Below are 18517 nucleotides of genomic sequence, written 5' to 3' on the forward strand. Positions count from 1 at the left end.
TATATACACACGAGAGCGAGGCGAGCACGCAGAGAGGCTCGTTTCGTCGCGGCGCACACTCGGGCGCAGTTTCGCCCCGACTGTAAGCGAGAGCGGCTGACGCGAGCGACATAGCGAGCGGGAGAGAGAGAGAAAGAGCAAAATTTTTGCAGCGCGCAAACGGTAGCAGCAGCTAAGTTGGTCTGTATCAGAATATATACACGGAACAGAGATATACACAACAAACGTACGTCACACACGGTTTTCCCCCCCCGCGTGCGAGTGCTTGCGACTACGAAGACGAAAAAAGCACACAGAGAGAGAGACAGCTTGACTCGGCAGTTTAGTTGTATACAGAGATAGAACTTTGAGCTTGGGGAACACAGCACACGCCCAGCAACAGCTGATTGTCATTGCAGCGTCCGGAAGCAAAAAAAAAAGAATAAGAACATCATCGCCGCCCTCAAGAGCTGTCCAGGTCGACTCGAACAAGTGCAGCATAACAATAATACGAAAATTCTCCTCGTCGTGCTGCAATTGTCGTCCGGCAGTTCTTTGCACATGCAAAAGTAGCAGCAGCTCGAGCTGTATCGAGGCCCCCCTCCTCGTGCGCGCACCCCTCCGACACCACAGTGTCAAGGCATTGCTCCACGGTAAGCTCTTTAATCCACATCTGTACGTAATATTATTGTGTGACGACCACGCTTGCTTTTCACGTGCATGCTCCACATGTGTGTAAAGAAAGGATCATAGTGCGTATACGATGCAACAAAATTCGCATGCTTTATGGCACCGAGCTTTCGTCGGGAATCCGACTTTTTACGCGTGTGCGCTAGCTCTCGAATCGAGCTGGGTGAAACGCGCGAGTACATCGGAAATATCGATTGGACGTTGGCTCGCCTTGCCGGCGTCGTTTATATGGGGCCGCGCTCTTGACTCGACGCACACACACACACACACGCATACGCACCGACAGACAGATATACACAGACACGCATCGTCCGCGCACTCGCACTTCGGTACAGCAGCAGTGACAGCAGCAGCAGCAATAGTAGCAGCAAATATTGAAGCACAATAACGCAATTATACACACGCGTAACGCTTCCTAGCTTCTAATACGTCTGGTATAATAATTACATATCTGACAACAGTAATGTATAATAGCGACGACGACTGGCGCCTATACTGCCAATAAGTATTTTCACACGCACGAGATTTATAAGCGGAGATTACGTATCGCTTATGACATTGCTGCGCCGATGATTACATATTGTACATATATATACGCGTGCGGACAGCCACGTGCTGCTGCTGCTGCTACTGCTACTGCTACTGCTACTACTTTATACAGCTATATGTGCCGCTTTGTTCCGTCACTGCCCTTTTATTTTGCAGACTCAGCTTTGTCGCGAGAGTCACCCGCGCGCTTACGCTTACACTTTTTTTCTTTTTTTATTCAAACTAAAACAGCAGAGTCGATGAAAAAATGTTTCTCTGTCTTCGTCCCTGCAGTACTCGATGATCACTCGTACGATGTCTCGTATACGTACTATCCGAATGCGGAGCGCGCGTATTTGCGGTAACGGCGGTGGCCCTCGAGCTTCTAGTAATAAGATCCGAATTCTTGATTTACCAGATCGTGTGGAATTTTTTTTTTTCCTCTCGCAGCTTGTGATACATGCTCAGCTGTGGCTACGTATCGAAACTCTACGCTCGAGCGAGGCTGTGTGCAACGAGCCAGCCACTGACCGCACAAATCTCGAGACTTGGCTCTCGAGATTCAGAACTTATAATAAAACTCGTTGAATCGATCATCGCCGAGCTCGCGATCTCGTCGCGTCACCGATCGAATTTTTTAACGATTTTCTCGTAACGCTTGATCGCGTCTCGTGAACCATGACAATAATTGCTCGTACTCGCGATCGGCTGCGCAGCTAAAATGTCGACGGAAATCGGAGTGCGTCATCGTCGTTCGTCGCTCGTCGTTGACGATGCGATAATTAGCCTCTGGCCACGGAACGCACTACCTCGAAATCGCACGCTCTCATTCTCGACGCACTCGCATAATGTAATGCGGCTATATGAACGAGGCATCAGGCATTGCAGAAATATTTATATAGCTGTACTTACAGTTAGTTAAAAGCCACTAAAATATATTCTCATTAGCCAGCATATTGTGTGATGTGTGTGTGTTTGACTGTATTGATAAAGCCATCCAAGACTGCACACCGCTTATAATGTTGCTGTTTCTGCTGCTGCGAAGCTGAGAACGAAAGAGAGAGAGAGAGAGAGAGAAAGAGAGAGCACGTGTACATTATATGTTAGCGCGGCGCGCGCCGTCCTTGCCCTCTACTACTAAGAGCTCTCACAAGCACAATTTGACAAATGCATGTGTGCGTGTATTACCTGCATCGATACATTATTTTACACATATACTTGCTCGCACACTTAAACACAGACAGAGAGAGAGAGAGAACCGCTATACATGCGATATGCAGCCAGAAAGTATAAGTGAACCAGAAGCGATGGCAATAGAGCAGCAGCAGCCGCAGCCGAGCAGACCGACGCACCAACAGCAGCGAGTCTGATCTCTCTCGACTCTCAAGTTCTCGCCGTCGTCTCTGCTGCAAATTTTTCTGGACACACTACTCTACTGCTCTACTCTGCACTCTATCGTCGGCTCTCAGTTGGGGATATTTTTGGATATAACACGCACACGAGATACGAGAGAGGCGAAATGAAGAGGTCTGCCAATATCAAGTTTATATTCGAGCTATATCGGGAAAAACGGTTGCCGATTTGCTTGTGCGGTGTACGCCCGGTGCAGGGAGCTTTTCTCGTCTCAAAATTGTTCTGCGTGTATCGTATGTGTAGGCTGTGTGACGGCGAGCTTTAATCCGCTAAATCTGCTTTCTTTCATCGCGCCGTGCGAACTTGTATCACACGCTCGATTGGCCCGATTCGACTCTACTTTAGGCCTCATAGCCTAGCCCCGTGGCCCCGTGTCAGTTGTTTATCGATCGGACCGCTGCGTACATTGTACACGCAGGTGACGAGTAGCAGCACATGTATATAATCGGCAATTGTTGACTTCGATTGGAACTACAAAAGAGTAGCGATTCAACAATTCCTTACGCAATATTTAATCGCGACTACTCGAGTTGAGCGTTTATTGTGTGTGCGTGTTTGTGCGGGTATCACTCGGGCGCCAGTTGAACTTTTTTGAAATTCGCGCGCGCGATAACGTAGCGATCAGATAGCCGCGCGCGCGCGCATCATCGAGCGAAAATCATCACGATTACTCGGCCAGTCGGGCGATTCGATACGTATAGCTGCCTGTATATTTATAAATGTGTAGACGCGTTTCATTAATTCGTCGCGCCGCGATACTCGACTATGCATGTACGATCGTATCTGCACTGCTACATATATTTATACGTTCATTATTATTATATCGAGTGCCCGTGTGTCGCGACGACGCGTCCAAAACATATTGGAACGTCGCCTTCGAGCCAACTTTCGACGATCTTTACGTAATTTTAATACACCTATAATCGCCTTTGAACCGCAATTTTCGCAAGCTCGCGGCTCGAGTCATATTTATTTTTCTGACCTTTGTGCGGTAATGGGGCGTACACGCGTATATGATTGCCCGCTGCACTGGCATCGCCTAGCTGTGATCGGCTTTGCTCTCTCTCCTCGTATTTCATCGCTCGTGCGTACTTCCTTCGTTTCACCCTTTTCTCTGACTTAAATTAGTGGGCGAAATCGCGCTGATCTAGGCCTCGCGAGTCTGACTAATATTGACTTTTACCACTCCACCATACGCACACGCAACAAGGACTGGTGAATTTATGATTTTTTTTTTAATGATTACGTCGCGCGTCTTTCATCTCTCTCGATCTGGGCTCGATTGAAAAAAAAGCTCCCTCGCGCGAACACGTACGACGATGGAGAGTCGTGCGAGACGCGATAAGAAAAAGAGCTTACAATAAATCACAATCCTGAGCTCGTCAAGGCGCCACCGAGTCACACGGAGCCGCCTGTTTTCGTTTCATATACATGCACGCATATAATAATGTACTCGAGGAGGCGCGCGAAAAAGCAAGCAACAGCTCGATAGATTTATTATACGTTATAACGCGAAAGCCAACCTCTGCAACATTATACTACATACGCACACTCGTGGTTCTATATGCGTCTCTCGCTCTCTACATTGATATTGACTTTTTTTTCGCCTATATTTTCTTCTTATTTTTTCTCACTAGTTCGAGCTCAACGTGAAAGTGCGTAGAAGAGAAAAATAATATTACTGTAATAATATAACGAAAGTCGCTTAATCGCGCGAGCAGTCAACGTACGTGGTCGGTTCGTAATCGACTTACTATATACAGCCTTGACATCCAAATGCCAGTCGAGTCGCGAACGCGGCGAGGCTCGAGTCAACTCGAGAATTGCTGTATGTGTGCGTGTGTGTGTGTGTGTGTGTGCAGGTAGATACATACGTGCGCGCGCGTCATCGTCGATGCCAAATTATTTCCCGATGCGTTTCTCATTATAGATATACAGCGCGTTATCGCGCGAAACAACACTCGACGTATCTTATATTTGCGTTGAACGAACTAGTCTGCTCGAAGCAAAGCTGCAATATTCTCAAGAACGACAAACACGCATCTGGACTCGAAGCTAGTCCACGAGACATATCGTATATCCTCTTGTACAACGGGAGTAAGCGAGACGGACAAAGGCTGCGACGAGCTTTCGGCGAGTGTGATTCGTGCAATTATATCCACACACAAACGCGAGAGCCGAGACCGAATAGGTATAGCCTTAGAGCAATTAGCTCTTGTCTCGCTGGATATAATAGAGCTTATACTACTACGGTACGGAGCGGTTCACGTCCTGTGCTCACGTCGTACCCATTCGAATGGGGAAAAATCGACCGCGCGGGCAATCGTATAATAGGGCCGTGTCGCCACGGCAACGACCAATACAGCTGTTACCTTACCTCTGTAGGTATAGTACCTACGTCTGTGTACGTGTGTAACATGATCGATGTACGCGCGTAGTACTTCTTGGGCAACTAATACTATACCATAATACGTATATACTTGGGAGCCGAACTGCACGAATCGAGACGCGCAGAGGCGCTCATTATTTATCTCTCGGCCTGCGATGCAGCGCTCCAGTATCCCCCGCGTCCCTTGGGCATGCACACACACACATATACCGCCTCCGTCGTCGCCGCCTACGTCATTCCGTAAGCTCGCTCTGGAGTACGTTGTACGCGCGGGTTACCGAGAGACAGTGCTGGATATAGAGAGAGAGAGAGAGAGAAAGCCCGTGACGTAGGTATAGAAGTAACCGAGGCCGAGGCGAGTCCGCGAATCTATACGTTATATACGAAACGAATGTGTGGTCGGAGGGTGCGATGGCCTGATTTGACTCTTTCACTTTCTGCCTCAGGGCAATCGCGACCCTTCGCTACAAAATTTGTACCGTACGAATAATTTTTAGCCATATCGCGTGTAACGCGCTGTCAAAAACGAATTAAGGACGAAGCGATGGCGCATTGTCGCTTACGTCGGATCGATTAGCGCGATATATCCGCGCGATACGCTGCTACAGTGCGAGATGGCAAGGTGTCGAGGGCGGTCCGCGCGAGAGAGAGAGAGAGAGCTGTGCTAGCCCGAACGAAACCTTGACACGACAGCTCGCTCGACGCGATAGGAATTTAAGGCGCGAGCGACGCACGACGGTACCGGGCACGGGGGTGGCTGCCATGTATATAAGCTCGTGCTGGCACGATGGCAATCGCGAGGCCAGGCGAACTTCGCATCTTCGAGCTTTTCTGCTCTTGTAGTCGTCGTCGTCGTCGTCTCAACCTTGCTCCATTCATGTTGCACAGCACACAGAGTTTCGTTGCTTCTTTCTTCGTCCTCTCTTTTGCTCTTTCTCTATGTAGACGTAGACTCGATGAGGCGGTGGCGGCGGCGGCGACTGGCTGCTGCTGCACCACCCACAATTGCACTCGGCCGCCGCCGCCACTACCGAGTTTGCAGCAGCTATACACACGACGACGCGATACATAGCTCCGTGTGTTATGTATGTGCGCGCGAGGCAACGTCACGAGCGAGGACCGTTGACGTCATAGCTCGACGTACGGCGAGCGCAAGGAAGTCGATCGATGAACCACTGACCCGATTTTCCAGAGCACAGCCCCGCAAGCTCGCGAGCTCGAAGGCACACCGCGTACCGTACGTATTACGTCGCGCCCCATCGCACAGCACCGTAAACCCGTTACATGCGTTTGCTATTCAATTAATATGTCGTTAACATGCTACACTTATTGGTAATCATCAAAACGATCGCCTCCAAAATATAATCTCAATAATTACCTCCGAAAAACATAGTCCTTTGCAGCTTTTTAATTCAATAATCGGCTACCATCAACTGTATATTTAGTTTAAGTTTTTTTTTAACGCGCTCGAGGACACGTGTCGTTCGTGCAGGCAACTCTAAAGCGATCCTCAGTTCCGAGCCTGCGGCATGCAAACAATTGCGAAATCAGCCTATCGCGGCCTGTACCTGTGAATTTTAGAATTAGCTCAGGCAGTTACTCTATGCGGGTCGAGCAACTCGTTTTAACTCACGTGCAACGTTTGCCACGTTCGACGCATGATTTGCCTATACAGAGCTTGCAAAAAAATGTTTGATTATATTTAACATTAACTCCAACTAACTGAATGTGCTTTTACCGATTTATTCTTCTATATTGCTACACTTAATACAAAAAAAAACATAACGACACTCTGCTACTATTAGAAACTAGAAATTACAAGCTTCGTAGATCTAGAACTATCGTATTTTATTTTATTTTCACCATATAATTTTGCACTGATCTCGATTTTTTCTGTTTGCAGTGTTTTAATTTCTTTTCTTTTCTCTCTATTATCTGATTTATTTTCAGCTATATAATTTTTTAACATTTTTCATACTCTTTGTACATAATACAACTATATTTCTATATGTATTTTTGATCAATTTACTACATCTTACTTTCTATAATCTTTTTTTTCGCTTCATGTTACTTGACTCTATTTAGCATTAGCGATTTGATCTTGAGTATTTCGAATGCACCACTACCATGCCCAGCACGATTTTGTTTGCACTGTTTTAATATAAAATAAAAATATGCTCACGTACCTGTCGATTGACGCACGCACTTTTCTACACCCACTCTCGTCGATCACCGTGTAATATTACACGCACCCGACTTCAACACACACGACGAACGTCATGTACTTATACACTATGTGATTGCGAGCGCATTATAATTATAAAACAACATTTATGTACCTACTCGTAGACTTGTATAACTGCACACGCAATAATGGGTGAGTAGCACATTTTATTTTTCCATTCCTCTGTCACGTATATCGCCAAAGGACTCGTTTGCAAAAGGCCAATGCTGCGCGCAGGCATTGTATCGCCAAGTAATGTACTTTTTTGGATAAACGTGCGGCTTGCATAATGCAGCAATGGCCTTTGCAGCGAAGCTCATAACTCGAGGGTCGAGGGTAAGTACCGAGTCGACCTCCCGCAGCCACGGCTACGAGTGACTCGTTTTTTTTTGACAATAACATTTTACGAGAAAAATATTAAGCTTTTTTTGCACGCACGATATAAGGCTATATGTAAATTCATCGAGTTTTTCATATGAAGCGATGCGCATCGATATTAACGTACGAACATTTTTCATTGCAGACCTCGGCAGTGTCCTCGGCTTGCATGTTGAAGAGTGAGCGACGACAGACGACGTCGTGCCTGTTGCGCAAGAGCAAGAAACTTCGACTCCGCGAGTATCCACCCAACTCGGTCCTTATGGTAGGTGAGGGTCGACCGAGCGGCGATTCACCCGGCGAGATTCAAGGGCTGAAGGGCTGGCCCCGACGCTGGAGTCAGTCGTCCACCAGCAATACGTACATTTAGAAGACGAGCACTTGGCAAAGCTTGCGCGCAGCTTCCCTTCCCCCCCTCTTCTGGAAATTAATACCGCGTGTATAGGAGGAAGTCGGAGCTGAGTCATGGCTGACAGAAATCGGAACTTTTTGCGCGACAGCGTGACCGAACGCCAGGCTCTGAACAAAGCCGCCTCGAACAATAATAACCTGCAGTCGGCGGCGAGTAGCGAGCAGCAGCAGCAGCAATCGGTGCAGTCGCCACCTAAGAAGAAGGAGGGCATCTACGCCAAAAAGGACAACAGTAACTACCAGAGATTCGTAGATTACTCCAAGGACACGGCTTACGCCGATTACGATGAGTCCGCCGTCCCCGTTGGGGTCGAGAAAAAGGGCCCGGCGCCCTTGGTCGGCTGGCAGAACGGCAGCCCGACCGTATTACCCAGCTCGCCGGAGGACAACAACAGACCACAGCAGCAAGTACAGCAACAGCAAGCGAAGAAACTAATGGAGACGCCGTCGGAGAGCTCGGGCATCGGCAGGGACGACGAGGACGAGGAGGACGACGACAACACGGAGAACTTGAGCAGTATCGCGGACGAGCGCGCGGTGCCCTCGACCCCTGGCCTCACCATCGACAAGAGCCTCGAGTCCTTCTCCCAGGACGCGGATCTGTCGCTGACGACCTCGAGCCCGGGCTCCGAGCAGGAGTTCGAGCTCAATAAGAGGCGACGCTCGTCCATCAGCGAAGAAACTTTGACCAGCCCGACGACGACCAATCGGAACGTCAATCGTAAATTAGACTTGAATTTGGACAATAGGCCGGTGCAGCAAAGCTCACCGCAGCAGGGCATACTGCTGAAGCGCCAGTACTCCGAGTCCGCGGACTCGAGGGCCGCCACCGACCTGGAGAGGCTGGAGAAGAGCCGACTGGCGAGTTTCGAGAAGGACTCGATCGACGGCTCCAGCACCATGCTCGAGGTCTACGACGAAGAGGAGGACGACGAGGTGTCGAGAGCCGACGGCGGCAAGGGTGGCAAGAAGAAGAAGCCCCGTATCCCCGACGGCGGCTGGGGCTGGATCGTCGTGCTCTCCTCCCTCGTCATCTCCATGATCGCCGACGGCGTCTCCTTCAGCTTCGGCCTGCTCTACATCGAATTTTTACACGAGTTCGAGGCGAGCAAGTCCACCACGGCGTGGATCGGCTCGCTCTTCATGGCCGTGCCCCTTTTATCCGGCCCGGTGATGTCGGCCCTCGTCGATCGCTACGGCTGTCGTCGCATGACCATCTGCGGGGGCCTCATCGCCGGCACCGGCTTCGTCCTGAGCTCGTACGCGCGCTCCATCGTCGTCATGTACATGACCTTCGGCGTGATCGCGGGCCTGGGTCTGGGACTGTGCTACGTCACCGCGGTCGTGAGCATCGCCTTCTGGTTCGACAAGAAGCGCACCCTGGCCGTGGGCTTGGGTGCTTGCGGCACTGGTATCGGTACATTCGTTTACGCCCCCATGACCACGTTCTTCATCGAGGAGTACGGCTGGCGCGGCTGCGTGCTCCTCCTCGCGGGCACCTTCTTCAACATGATCGTCTGTGGCACGGTGATGCGCGACCCCGAGTGGTGGGTGCAGGAGCAGAGGCAGCAGCACCAGCTGCAGTCGTCGCCGCGGAAGGGCCGAGACGGCGGCAGCGAGATTGCCGATCGCAGCCGGGCCAGTCCCTGCGATCCCGCCGAGGACTTCCCCGGCGTGGACGAGCTGCGCCGGCTGATGAAGAGCGGACAGGCGCCCGAGTATCTGCTGCAGAACCTGAGGACGAGCACCGAGGCGAGGATCACTGGTGGCGGCAATCCGGCGGCCTTCAGGAGCGTCGTCAATCTGCCGACTTTCGTGAAGCAGAGCGAGAAGGTACGTACGCAACGCGATCTCGTGCTACGATGTAGGTCGAGTATACGCGGAAAACGATGTTTATAGTAACGAGCTTTATGCTACTTATACCTTTGAAACGCAGCTGCAGCGCAACGGCAATTAGCTGAATGAACCTTCTGCGCTATCGATTTTCTAAGCTCTCGGAGCACCGCGCCGCGCGCGAGAGAAAGCGAGAGAGACCGCGAAGAATATCGCTGCAGCAGTTTTGTGTCTGGTCGCGACCTTAACCTTGGGGGGCGAGCTTGCAAGCTCGTGCCCCTATCGCGCGCGCCGTACTAGTGCTTATACTACAACACTGCGGTATAAACGAAAATAACGCGATAAGTTGGCGTCGTCAGCTGCACCGACACGCGGATCTATTATCCAAACGATGTGAATGTGTGTGTGTGTATTTACCGCATTATTATAATGTGTGCGAGCTCGTAATAGCTCAAGCTCGCGCGCGCGCCTAAATATCGAAGCGATAATCGCAAGGCTAAAAGTGGCGCACACACATCCATCAAGCTCGCGTCCATCGGATAATTACCTTGTCTATCATACGCGATGCGGTATTATTACACGCGACTTGATTAATTTATGATTATGCAGGTGCCGATGGAAGTTTTGGAGTCCTTGTCGTCCAACTCGCGCCTCTACAACGTCATACTGGAGAACTATCCGAGCCTGCTGCTCTGCCGGAGCTCGTCGGACAAGAAGCTGGACGGGCCCAACGTCGAGGACAACAAGAGCGGCGTCACCATGTCCATGAGGTTACAGCACTGGTCCGATTAACGTGTGCAAGCTAGGCACCCTCTTTTCTTTACTTTTTCCGCTTTCGAGCTTATAACATTTTATCCAATCGATACTTTTCCATTCCTCGACCTTAATACAGTAGCAGTTTTGTATTTTCTTTGATTTGGATTTTATTAACTCTATTTATTCACCCTGTTTTACTTGTTTAACTTTATAATTCTTTTTCTGAAAAGTATTGGTTTGACGTTAACACGCATGCAACAACCTTAGACACGGCAGAGCAATTTTGTATTAAACTCATTCGTAATCGTTTCTCTAGGCTGAAAAAAGCAAGGGATAAGACCAAGCAGCAGCAGCAGCAACAGCAACCACAGCAGCCACAGTCGCAGACACAGACACAGCCACAGACACCCACAACAGCAGTACCAGCAGCACCACCAACTGCGACTCAATCGAGAGCCGGCTCGATTCACGCGTCGTCCAAGGTCCTAGCCACGCGTAGAATGTCAAGGAAAGACTTGGAAGAGATGAATCCTTTATTGGCCAAGGAAGTCGCTCAAGCCGTAAGTATCACAATGATAAAAATAAAACTGGCGACGCTATGATACAAATTTCGTGGCTGCTCGTGTGATACAGATCGCCGAGGCCGAGCGAGCCAAGTCGACGTCGAGGCATCACGTACCCGGCTGCGGCAACGGCGTCGTGCGCACGGACTCTCTACCCTGGCTGCGACGTCAATTCAGCACCAACACGCACTACTTCAAGGACATCAGGGTGCACCGTAACTCGGTCATGTATCGCGGCGCCGTGCTCAATCTGCACAAGTACCGGCTCAGGGCCAGCAGCTGTCCCAACATCTATCGCAACAGCATGACGACCTTGGCCATCGAGAACGAGGAGGTAATTAAAGAACTAACATATAAACCATTTATCTATTTGATGAAAAACGAACTGAACCCATTATTCTCTTCTCTTCGCAGAAGTGGTACAGCGAACTGGTCGATCTGCTCAAGGGCATGATGGACTTTTCGATGTTCTCAGAGCTGCACTTCCTCCTGCTCTCGTTATCGACAATACTGCTCTTCACCTGGTTCATCGTGCCTTATTTCTACCTCGCCGAACACTTGACCAGGCAGGGCTATCCCGAGTCCAAGGCCGCCAATCTACTCAGCTACATCGGCATCACCAATACCATTGGCATGGCAAGTATTGAAATAGCCCCCAATTGTAAAAGAAGCATTAAAGCTTAATTAATTAATTATCACGTTCAGATCGGACTCGGCTGGGCAGGCGACCAGCCCTGGATGAACGTCACCAAGACGTACACGTGCTGCCTGATCGCCTGCGGCATCTCCACCATCCTCATGCCGGTCTTCACCCACAATCATTACGCCCTGATCGTCACCTCGTGCTGCTTCGGCCTGTTCTTCGCCAGCAACTTCAGCTTCACCCCGGTGATCCTCGTGGAGATCATCCCCCTCGAGCGCTTCACCACGGCCTACGGCCTCAGTCTGCTCTGCCAGGGTATCGGCAATCTTCTGGGACCACCGCTGGCCGGCTGGATCTTCGACATGACCGGCAGGTGGGATCTCAGCTTCGTCATGGCCGGCGGCTGGATCATCGTCAGCGGCATGCTCATGAGCATCATACCCTACACGAAGAACCGCAAGATCTGGGGCAGCGGCCCGGTCGAGTGCGAGAAGGAGCGACAGAGCTACACCTACAGCAGCGACAATTGCGTCGCTTAAGCGCCTGGCGTATACACTCATCATTATTATTATCATATACCAGCTTTTCGCGGGATCTTCAAGTTTTAATTGCGAGTGGCATTATTTGTGCTGATCTTTATACCTGAACTCGATGTACTTAATAAATGCGGGCGATACTTATTATGCGCTGCTCGACCATAACGAGCTCGCGATCAAATGTATGGCAACTATGTTTACCGTTTATTTTTCTATATACGCGAGCGCGTGAGAAAAATTCGTGAAGCAATTTTTCGTTTCTCTCTCTCGAATAATATTGTCGTAACGCGAAGAAGGTCGCGTGTTGAAACGCCCTTCAGCAAAATGAACTAATAATATTTTCAAGTCTTCCAAAACTACTGAAAAAAAGAAGTTCATTGAATTTGTACTTACTGCAAAATGTATACAAACTTTAAAGTATAGCGGCATTGTGACCTGGGAATTTTTGAGACACTTGAATTTATTTGAACAAAAAAAAAATGGAGAAAAAGAAAATTGAACAAAAAAAAATGAAGTACACATTGAAAATTGTAATACCGGTGGAGTTTATAAACCACCGCACTCGTAGACTAAACTTTTTTATGTTATTATACATTGTTTGTGTTCATTAATTTATACACGAAATTTGTTGTATACGATACAACTTGAAAATTTAGTGTCGAAATTCGACAAAAGAGGCGTTAATTTTCTTGAAGAAAAAAGAAATCAGTATTTCGTAATTAATTATCAATTTTGCAAAGAGCGTAAAAGTGTAGCTTTACGTATAAAGATCATTATATACTTGTAAATAGCAAACTGACAAATGATTCGAACAATATGTAAATCTTCTAAAATAAAACAAAAAACAAACTAATGCAGTGATGATTTGTAACAGAGTCTAATAAACAAGACAACAAAACAAAAAAAAAACAGACTAGGACCGAGTGTTTTGATCCACTCGGGGACATTATATACAAATCTACTACGATGAAAGTAAAACAGTATAAAAAACTTTTTACCTTTGTATGTGTGTATCATTAATAGATCGGTATGTATTATTGTATACAGCAGGGCAACGTTGCGTTGCCAATAAAAACCGAACGCGTAGTCATTTCTTAGATTACTTACTCCACTGGTGTACTTAAAAGAATCGTCGTAATTTACTTGTAACTCGATGTGAGCAAATAAAAACAATGAAACGAGCGCCAATAAAACAAAACAAAAACGAATGGCATTGAGACTCGTCTGTAAAAAAAAAATTTCGTCGTAATTGTGTAATCCTTTTTTCTGATAGTTCATAAAACCCACTTCCTATAAATCATCACAGATATAAAAGACAAGAAGCTCAGTTGTTGTAAGGCCACAGCTGTTGGTTTCAAACGTATTTTTCCTTCCATTTCAAATTTTTTGCAGTGAATGTAACATTTAATGCGGATACAACACAACGAGAAGCTTTAATGACTGAAATAAGAACAAAAGGGTTTTAATTATCTTTTTATCATTCTTTTGTTCAAATTTTTACCAGCTACTTTGCGTCCTTCAAAAAAAGGTCGATCATTACTTTAGACGATTAAAGTTCTTTATTAAAAATCTGCTCAAAAACATCTCCTCAATCCAAAAATATAATCCAGACAATTTTAATCTTGCATGAGCTAAAAGTAATCATTTATCACTAGCCTTACCAATACGCATACATAACATGAATAAAAGGGTCTACAATTATTGTTCAAGTAAGTAAACATTAGATTCGCACGCGGCGTTAGTAGCGGGGTTGGTCGCCGCCCAAAAACGATCGATCGGGGGCGTCGATGGTGTAGCTGCTGCTGCTGCGTGGCTCTAAAAATATGTTCTTTACTGATAAAAATTGAAACGATCTCTTTAACGACACACGGGGAATCGTATAGATAGGCGCGTCACAGCTTGGGGACAGAAAATGTGTGCGCGCGTATGTGTGTAAGCATCGGTGCAGGCACAGGCACGGAAGGCAGCGTGCGCATCGAGGCATCGCGTTAAGCTCTCTCTCCCCTATAGGGTACTATCTATACTTATATGTGCTATACAGCAGCAGCACATAAAAGGGAAAAACGAGAAGCGAAAACAGATCAATATTATTATATATATACGCGCGAATAGAAGCTAGCTAGCATGGCTAAATTGTCGTGTGTTGGTATATACGGGGTCATCGCTCCTTCACAGGGTGCTGCTGCTGCTGCGTTGCCGTATTATAGCTGCACTCGTGCACATACACACACGCGCTCAGTCGCATCCCCGATGCCTCAGCTAATCGGATTAGATGGTGGCTGCTGTTGCTGCTGTTGCTGCTGAAAACGAAGACGATCCCTCGCGCTGGCCTCGACGCCGAGGGTACGAGCGAGGCGCTTGAGACTGCGTGGAAAAGCTCGGGTGATGGCCGCGTGCTGGGGCCCGATCATGGCGTCACCCATGACGCCCAGGCGTACCCCGCGTCCGTGCCTGTGCAGGCTCATCGACAGATCTGTAGAGCAAAGAATTGTTTTCGGTCAGCTTCGAAAGTATATTTTGAAATGTCGTATACTCACTGAGATTGCCCTGTGGCGGCTTCCAGAAAACAGCCGACTGTATGCCTTCGACGGGCAGATCGCCGTCGACGTGCGTCACCGAGATCGAGTAGCGTCTCGTCAACTGATTCAGCACGACCTTGAGAATGATCGAGGGCAGACAGGAGGTGAGCACGCCCGAGGCCGTCTCTGCCTGAGTTATGGCGTAGAGGGCCCGCTGCCGGGATCGTGCCTCGGCCACCTCGCTCTGCACCGCCTGCAGTATGTCCACGAGGTCGTCCTCGAAGTTGGGCGTGGTCGTGGGCAGGGCCAGACAGAGCAGACCCTTGGGCTCGCGGTCGCTCACGTAGAGAGCTCGCTGACTCGTGAACTTGGCCGTGGCGAGGATCTCGTCGGGTATCTGCTGGCCGGAACACTTGAAGTACTCCTTGAGCGAATCGACGGCGCCGGCCAAGAGGATCTCGGCGTCGCTGGCTCCGCTGACACCGGCGATCCTCTCGAGCAGATCGAGCTCTATCTCGTCGGACCAGGCGACGACCTTGCGACCGGTTTGGGAGGCGGTGCGCAACTGGGCCGACGATCGGCCGCTGCGCAGCAGCTCCTCGAACACGACGAACGGCGCGCTCAAGATCATGCCGAGGATCGACAGTACCTCCACGACGGCCTGCGTAATTTATCATCACACGAATGACGAAGTTTTGGGTTAACGATTTCATTCGGGCCTTATAACTCACATTGAAGAGAAGCGGCAGATAGACCGCCAGATCCGCCACCAGACTGTCCGGATAGTAGTGCTGCTGGTCGTAGAGCAGACTCGCCGCACGCAGCTCCCGCCAGAGCAAGATCGGCGCTTTGAGGCTCAGCACGATGAGCAGATACCAGAGCCAGGCGCAGCCGCTGCGCAGACTCTGGGCGGGATTCAGCAGGTTAAGCATGGCCTGGAGCACGAGGCCCAGGGTGAAGTTGCGCTTGCGCGCCTCTCGCTTGTAGGCCGGCCACAGGCTCGCCAGCACGCTCGGCCCTTCCTTGCGGTGGTACTGCCTGCTCAGGGCGTTCTCGAGGAACAATAATGATAACCCGAATGAAAGTATTATTACCTCGGTTACGATCGATACAAAAGGTCAGGGGCATATGCAATTTTCAATGCATTTAATATTTCATAAAAACACAATAATAAAAACTATTTCTGGATCATAAATGTGAAAAGTGGGCATTGACTTATACAAGTATTATGACTTTACCACTTGCAGATTTGCAGATCAAGATACTCGCCATCTAGTGGCGGAGGCAGATTTAAATTATGAGCTACTATAAACGCGTAATGTAACGTAAAAACCTTACGTATGAAGAACTTTTGTGAAATTTTGTTAAAAAGAGTTTTGAAGAAGCTGGCTTTATAAAGCAATTAATGTAAAAAATAAATTATCATTCAAACGGTAATAGAGGAACCAAATCCTTTACGTTCACTTTTGCATTAAAATAATATCGAATGTTACATTAAAATAAGTTTGAGACGAGAGAAGCCAACTGACCTCTTGATCTCCTTGGCCGTGCTGAAGCAGACGATGACGGCAATCTTGGAGCACTGCCACACGCCGATCCTCTTCTTCAGTATCTCGGGCCGCTCGGTCGGGTCGTTGTTGCAGAGAAACTCGTTCCAGACGTTGCTGAAGCTCTCCGTGAGCTTCTGGTGCAGTCGCGGCAGGGCCTGCGGCTCGCTGTACAGATTCGCGAAGGGCGAGGGCAGCGCGTTCGGGGGCTTGAGCATGAGCCTTTGCTGCTGGCCGCCACCGCCTACGGACGCTTGGTTGGCCATCAGCAGTCGACTGCTACTCGGGCCGGCATCTTCGTCGTCGGTCGTGGTGGCTGGCGGCCACTGACTCGGTTTCAGGGGCAGAAAGTCACCGAGGCAGAGTTTCTCCTGACGCAGCAGCAGGTGATGCACCCGCACGAGAAATCGGCAGACTTGTTGCTGCTGTTGCTGCTGCTGCTGCGGCGGTGGCGAGGAAGCCTGTTGAAAAGATGAAGAGGATCCCCGAGTGGCCTGGCCACCGTTGAGCACGTGCACTTGCCACGGCGAGTGACCAGTCGGCAAGTACTTGGACGTCACGTCGCTCACGTACTCCTGCAGAAATCAACAACAACAACGAGAACGACTCGCGCGATCAGAATCGACTACATAGGCATGATGATCCGAACCTGAATGTTGGCCTCGCCGATAGGTCTGCCTTTGTACGAGCTCGGCGAAACGATCAGGTGATTGTCGATGGAAAAGTCGTCGATCCTCTGCCAGGCGTAGAGGCAGCACTTGGTCGTCAGGGCCATGCGCAGCAGTTGCTTGCCCGACGACAGGTGTATCAGGTGATTGCGCAGGTGTTCCGTCACGATGCTCGGGCACTCGACCAGAAGAGTGTAGATTCCCTTCGAGAAATAACGTACTTGAATATAGGATTTTTCAAATGAGCATCTTGAGTTTTGGAAGTGAAAATCGGTAACGGTCGATTATTTATATTTTTAAGCGAGGCAATGAGATCGGTAACGTTACTTGATTTCTACCCTGGTCCAGAATGCTGCGCGTGCTGCTCTCCTCGACGACGATACACTGGGGATACCTCCATTTGACGAAGCGCACCCAGAAGCGCCGACACCATTGACATACTGTGGCACACAATCAACGATATCATCATAACAATAAACCCGAGCACGCACAATTGCGCACCGAATAAAATCACGAGCTGATCGCGCTCAAGCCATAATAATTGAATTAAAAATTTATCGATTGGCTAAAGCTCGAGACAGCGATAAAACGTATGTATACTGTATAATCTGAAACCGGGAGTCGTCGAGAATGATCGGCGAGGCGACTCATCGTCGGTTATTTTCCACAGCGTTCGTAATAAGCCGCAAAGTTTTTGCTAACCTGGATAGCTCAGTAGCAGACTGGGCAGCAGGACAGAAGTGAGAAGTATGGCCAACAAAGGATCGACGAGACAGCCGAGCCAGCCGAGACAGCTGCGCCAATACGATGTATTATCCCGCGTCATCTCGATCCTATATTGCGGACACTCGACTCTCTCTCTTTTTCTTTCTTCCTCTACGTTCGTCGAATCTGCTGGTGCACGATCGAGTCGGTCGACATAGCTGAAGCCGCTGCTGCTGCATCCACGGGATATACCGTACTTTCTTAATCCGGCAAGACCAACTCTGCGGCTCGCAGCAACTTAATAATGATATAAAAACTCTCCGCGACTGCAGTCGTGCGTCTGTACGTGTGCATATTTTGCGCACGGCTGGCGGAGATAGCCACCGACGACCCTTGACCCTCCTCTACCGTCGTCTCTCTTCCTTATCAATCATTATCAAATGCCTGCGATAAATCGCCGCTGCGCGTTTCGTTCCATCTCTCTTTCTCTCTCGCTCGCATTTCCCCGGGTTTTTTGACTGGGCTGCACATTGCAATGCGCGCAGCCGAGAGAGAGAGATAAGTCAGCGGCCGAAATTTCAAAGCCAATGTATAGGTATCGCAACGATACGCGAGATCGCGCCTGCTGCAATTCGCCCGCCGATTTCGTTAAAAGGCGCTGATCGATCGTGTGCAGGTACGACGTAAAAGGATGGGAGTGATTGTAGCAATAAATATTTTCATCTAGAATGCATG

At 49.1% G+C, this 18517-nt stretch overlaps 2 protein-coding genes across 6 annotated transcripts; one reads left to right on the forward strand and one right to left on the reverse strand.

The window, feature by feature from the left end:
* The first annotated feature begins 31 nt into the window (after window positions 1–31).
* LOC106656199 lies at window positions 32–13196 on the forward strand. 4 transcript variants are annotated; one of them, XM_014376947.2, is made up of 8 exons: window positions 32–632; window positions 2438–2724; window positions 7747–9845; window positions 10455–10627; window positions 10918–11161; window positions 11235–11498; window positions 11579–11800; window positions 11870–13196. In XM_014376947.2, the coding sequence occupies exons 3-8, from the start codon at window positions 8067–8069 to the stop codon at window positions 12344–12346; spliced, it is 3159 nt and encodes a 1052-aa protein (XP_014232433.1). In that variant the 5' UTR covers window positions 32–632; window positions 2438–2724; window positions 7747–8066; the 3' UTR covers window positions 12347–13196. The 4 variants fall into 4 exon arrangements, with proteins under 4 accessions (XP_014232433.1, XP_014232430.1, XP_014232434.1 ...); XM_014376944.2 differs by lacking the exon at window positions 2438–2724; XM_014376948.2 differs by lacking the exon at window positions 2438–2724 and having other exon boundaries at window positions 33–632; window positions 10455–10615.
* A 683-nt stretch (window positions 13197–13879) lies between these two features.
* On the reverse strand, window positions 13880–18137 carry LOC106656201. 2 transcript variants are annotated; one of them, XM_014376956.2, is made up of 7 exons: window positions 17780–18137; window positions 17405–17517; window positions 17059–17280; window positions 16392–16984; window positions 15594–15900; window positions 14881–15523; window positions 13880–14816 (listed from the first exon to the last, which is right to left on the reverse strand). In XM_014376956.2, the coding sequence occupies exons 1-7, from the start codon at window positions 17901–17903 to the stop codon at window positions 14599–14601; spliced, it is 2220 nt and encodes a 739-aa protein (XP_014232442.1). In that variant the 5' UTR covers window positions 17904–18137; the 3' UTR covers window positions 13880–14598. The 2 variants fall into 2 exon arrangements, with proteins under 2 accessions (XP_014232442.1, XP_023317329.1); XM_023461561.1 differs by lacking the exon at window positions 17405–17517 and having other exon boundaries at window positions 17780–17856.
* Window positions 18138–18517: the final 380 nt, after the last annotated feature.

This window comes from Trichogramma pretiosum, unplaced genomic scaffold, assembly GCF_000599845.2.
Source record: "Trichogramma pretiosum strain Unisexual culture from Peru unplaced genomic scaffold, Tpre_2.0 scaffold4, whole genome shotgun sequence".
Taxonomy (NCBI): Eukaryota; Metazoa; Arthropoda; class Insecta; order Hymenoptera; family Trichogrammatidae; genus Trichogramma; species Trichogramma pretiosum.

What these genes read in the sequence shown, in the direction of transcription:
- LOC106656199 (XM_014376947.2), top strand. Translation starts at nt 8,067, where the DNA reads ATGGCTGACAGAAATCGGAACTTTTTGCGCGACAGCGTGACCGAACGC. An exon ending in TCCATGAGGTTACAGCACTG is followed by an intron (nt 10,628 to 10,917) that starts GTCCGATTAACG and finishes TCGTTTCTCTAG; the next exon opens with GCTGAAAAAAGCAAGGGATA. An exon ending in TCACCAATACCATTGGCATG is followed by an intron (nt 11,801 to 11,869) that starts GCAAGTATTGAA and finishes TATCACGTTCAG; the next exon opens with ATCGGACTCGGCTGGGCAGG.
- LOC106656201 (XM_014376956.2), bottom strand. Translation starts at nt 17,903, where the DNA reads ATGACGCGGGATAATACATCGTATTGGCGCAGCTGTCTCGGCTGGCTC. An exon ending in TGGACCAGGGTAGAAATCAA is followed by an intron (nt 17,281 to 17,404) that starts GTAACGTTACCG and finishes TATTTCTCGAAG; the next exon opens with GGAATCTACACTCTTCTGGT. An exon ending in ACGGCCAAGGAGATCAAGAG is followed by an intron (nt 15,901 to 16,391) that starts GTCAGTTGGCTT and finishes CGCCCTGAGCAG; the next exon opens with GCAGTACCACCGCAAGGAAG.